At 65.7% G+C, this 2,423-nt stretch overlaps 1 protein-coding gene across 1 annotated transcript; it reads right to left on the reverse strand.

The window, feature by feature from the left end:
* Window positions 1–31: 31 nt before the first annotated feature.
* EMIHUDRAFT_122410 (hypothetical protein) lies at window positions 32–832 on the reverse strand (the record flags this gene model as incomplete). The annotated part of the gene is made up of 2 exons (XM_005789693.1): window positions 32–142; window positions 383–832. Coding segments are annotated over 2 exons (561 nt in total), but the record flags the coding sequence as incomplete, so codon positions are not given.
* Window positions 833–2,423: the final 1,591 nt, after the last annotated feature.

Consider the following 2,423-nt stretch of genomic DNA (forward strand, 5'->3'; position numbering starts at 1 on the left):
CAGCGGCAGACGCGGCGAGGGTGGCATGCACCTGCGCCACGCCATTGCTGCCCCAGAGAAGCGCCATCATCCCGAGCGAGCCTGCCGAGCCGAGCGCGACGTTGACGCCCGCAGAAGTGAGCAGCGCGCCCACCAAGAGTGCCTGCAGCCGAGGACGCGCGCGGCAAGTGAGCCGGTGCGGCGCGGCTGGTGGCAAGCGTGGGCGCGGCGAGGGAACGGCCCCCGTTGCGCAGGGCGCCCAGCCAGCGGCGCATTTGCGTGATGCTGCGCGGCGGCGGCGGCGGCGGCGCGGCGGGGTGGCGGCGGAACAGCGGCAGGGGCGGCGGGGATGGTGGCGGCGAGCGAGCGGCGGCGGCGGCGCGCCGCGCGCCTTTGGAGGCACGAGGTCGATCAAGATGCCATTCAGCAGCGCGCAGGAGCCGTACGCGATCTCAAAGGTGGACCCGAGCATCCCGGCCTCACCCTTGCCCGCGCCAAGCTCAGACAGCACCGATGGCAGCCAGAAGCCGTAGTTTTTGCGCGCGAGCAGCAGCGTCATGTACGCACCGTAGATGAGCGCAAACTCGCGCCAGCGCCAGCGGCTAGTGTCAAAGGTTGCGCTGGGCCAGCCGTCGTCCGACGACTCATCGCGCGCGCGGCGGAGCGGCGACTGGCGTGCGGCCTGCCGCGCCGCCTCTGGCGCGGCCGCGTGCGCACGCTGCCGCAGCTGGGCCTCGACCGCAGACGCGGCTGCAGCCGCCTTGGCGTGCGCTGGCGACGCCGCGAGGCTGCTGCTGCTGCTCTGCTCGTTCTGGACGAGAGAGCGCTCGCTGGCGGACCGGCTGAGGCACATCTGGGGCTGTCGAGTGGTGTGGGCCGCCCGACGTCTGGCCTGACAGCCTGGCCTGGACAGCGAGCCCGAATGAAGTGGAGGGTGCAAAAATAAGAATTCTTGAAGCGCTGATAGCGGTCCGTGGGAGGAAAACGAGGATCAGCGCCGCCGGCGCTCTGATTCGACTTTTAACTTCAAACAACGCCAGTCGCACGCGCCGCGGCGCGGCGCGTGCGACTGTCAGGAGCGGATCCGTCAGTTACTCGAGGTGGATATCCTTTTCAGGGTACAATGAAGGGGGCGATAAAGAATTTTACAAACTCGCACACGGGACTGGCGCGCACTGGCACTAACACAGGTACACCGATAAAGAATTTACGCGGGCGAATTTAGAGCACAACTCGGGCACTGGCGCGCACTAGCACTAACACATGTCGTCAACGCGGTTGAACGCCTCTGCAGCGCCAGTGGGGAGCAAAATCCTGCGCTGCACGCACTGGCTGTGTTGCACACCATTGAAGGCGCCCTGATCCTGACCGTACGAGCCCTGCGTGTGCATAGTGGCGACAGGCCGACAGCGGAACCGTCCAAGACAGGAAACACGGGGAGGGGCCGATATCCTTAGGATCCTCCGACGGACCGTCGCGTCCAGCGCCAGCAGCCGGCCCGCTCGGCGGCCGCTTCCCAGCGCCGCCGGCCAGCCTCACACTGACCTTTGGCACCTTCGCGCGATGACCACGCTGTTCAGCACGGACATCGGGAGCACCGCGGGGGCGTTGGAGATATTCGGGAGGGAGAAAGGACTGTTGATTGTGCGGCCAGGCCGCTCATGCCTTCTCCCATGGTTCGAGGTGGACTCCGCGCACCGCCCACTTTGCACGGCCCGCAACAGCCCTGCAGTGCCGCACTGATGAATTCTGTGCTGGTTCCGCTCGAGCACATAGCTTTCAAGCAGCGCTGTCCACTCGAGCAGACCGACAACCCGCGTTGCCGCCCGCGTTTTGTCCTCAGGTGCCAGAGGGCTGCTATGCGCTCGTCTCGAGCTTTGGCCGCATCATGAACCACTCCTCGGGCGAAATCGTGTGGCCTCCGGGCCGCCACTGCGGGATGCCGTGGATGAAATGCGACAGCCTGGTGAGCAAGGAGCACGTCGTCTTCAACATGCCCGTGAAGGGCTGCAAGACACAGGATAACGTGACCGTACAGATCAACCTCGCCGTCGTATTCCGGTGTGTGTCCATGCTCGCCCGCCCCGCTCTGACTCGAAAGACCGACTGCCGCTGACACCCGTTGGCTCGGGGGCGCACACACTCCGGTGTCTGTGCATCCTCTTACCCGCATGCCCGTGGCCGCAGCGTTATGGGCGACACCGACAAGGGAGAGGACTCAAACCACGTCTACGGTGATTTTCCCGCCTAAGCCTCGCTGTACACCTACTTCCCACCTGTCCACCACCATCTTCCCACCTTTCGTGTCCAGACTTTGTGTACAAGATCACTGCGCGCGGGCTGCAACAGCAACTGACGGACGCCTGCGAGGAGGCGACCCGCTCCATCGCGCGATCTCTGCTTCACACCGAGGTGTGTGGCCGCCGCGCTCCAGCCACTCCCCC

Source organism: Emiliania huxleyi (assembly GCF_000372725.1).
Source record: "Emiliania huxleyi CCMP1516 chromosome Unknown EMIHUscaffold_1257, whole genome shotgun sequence".
In the NCBI taxonomy this organism is placed as follows: domain Eukaryota; phylum Haptophyta; order Isochrysidales; family Noelaerhabdaceae; genus Emiliania; species Emiliania huxleyi.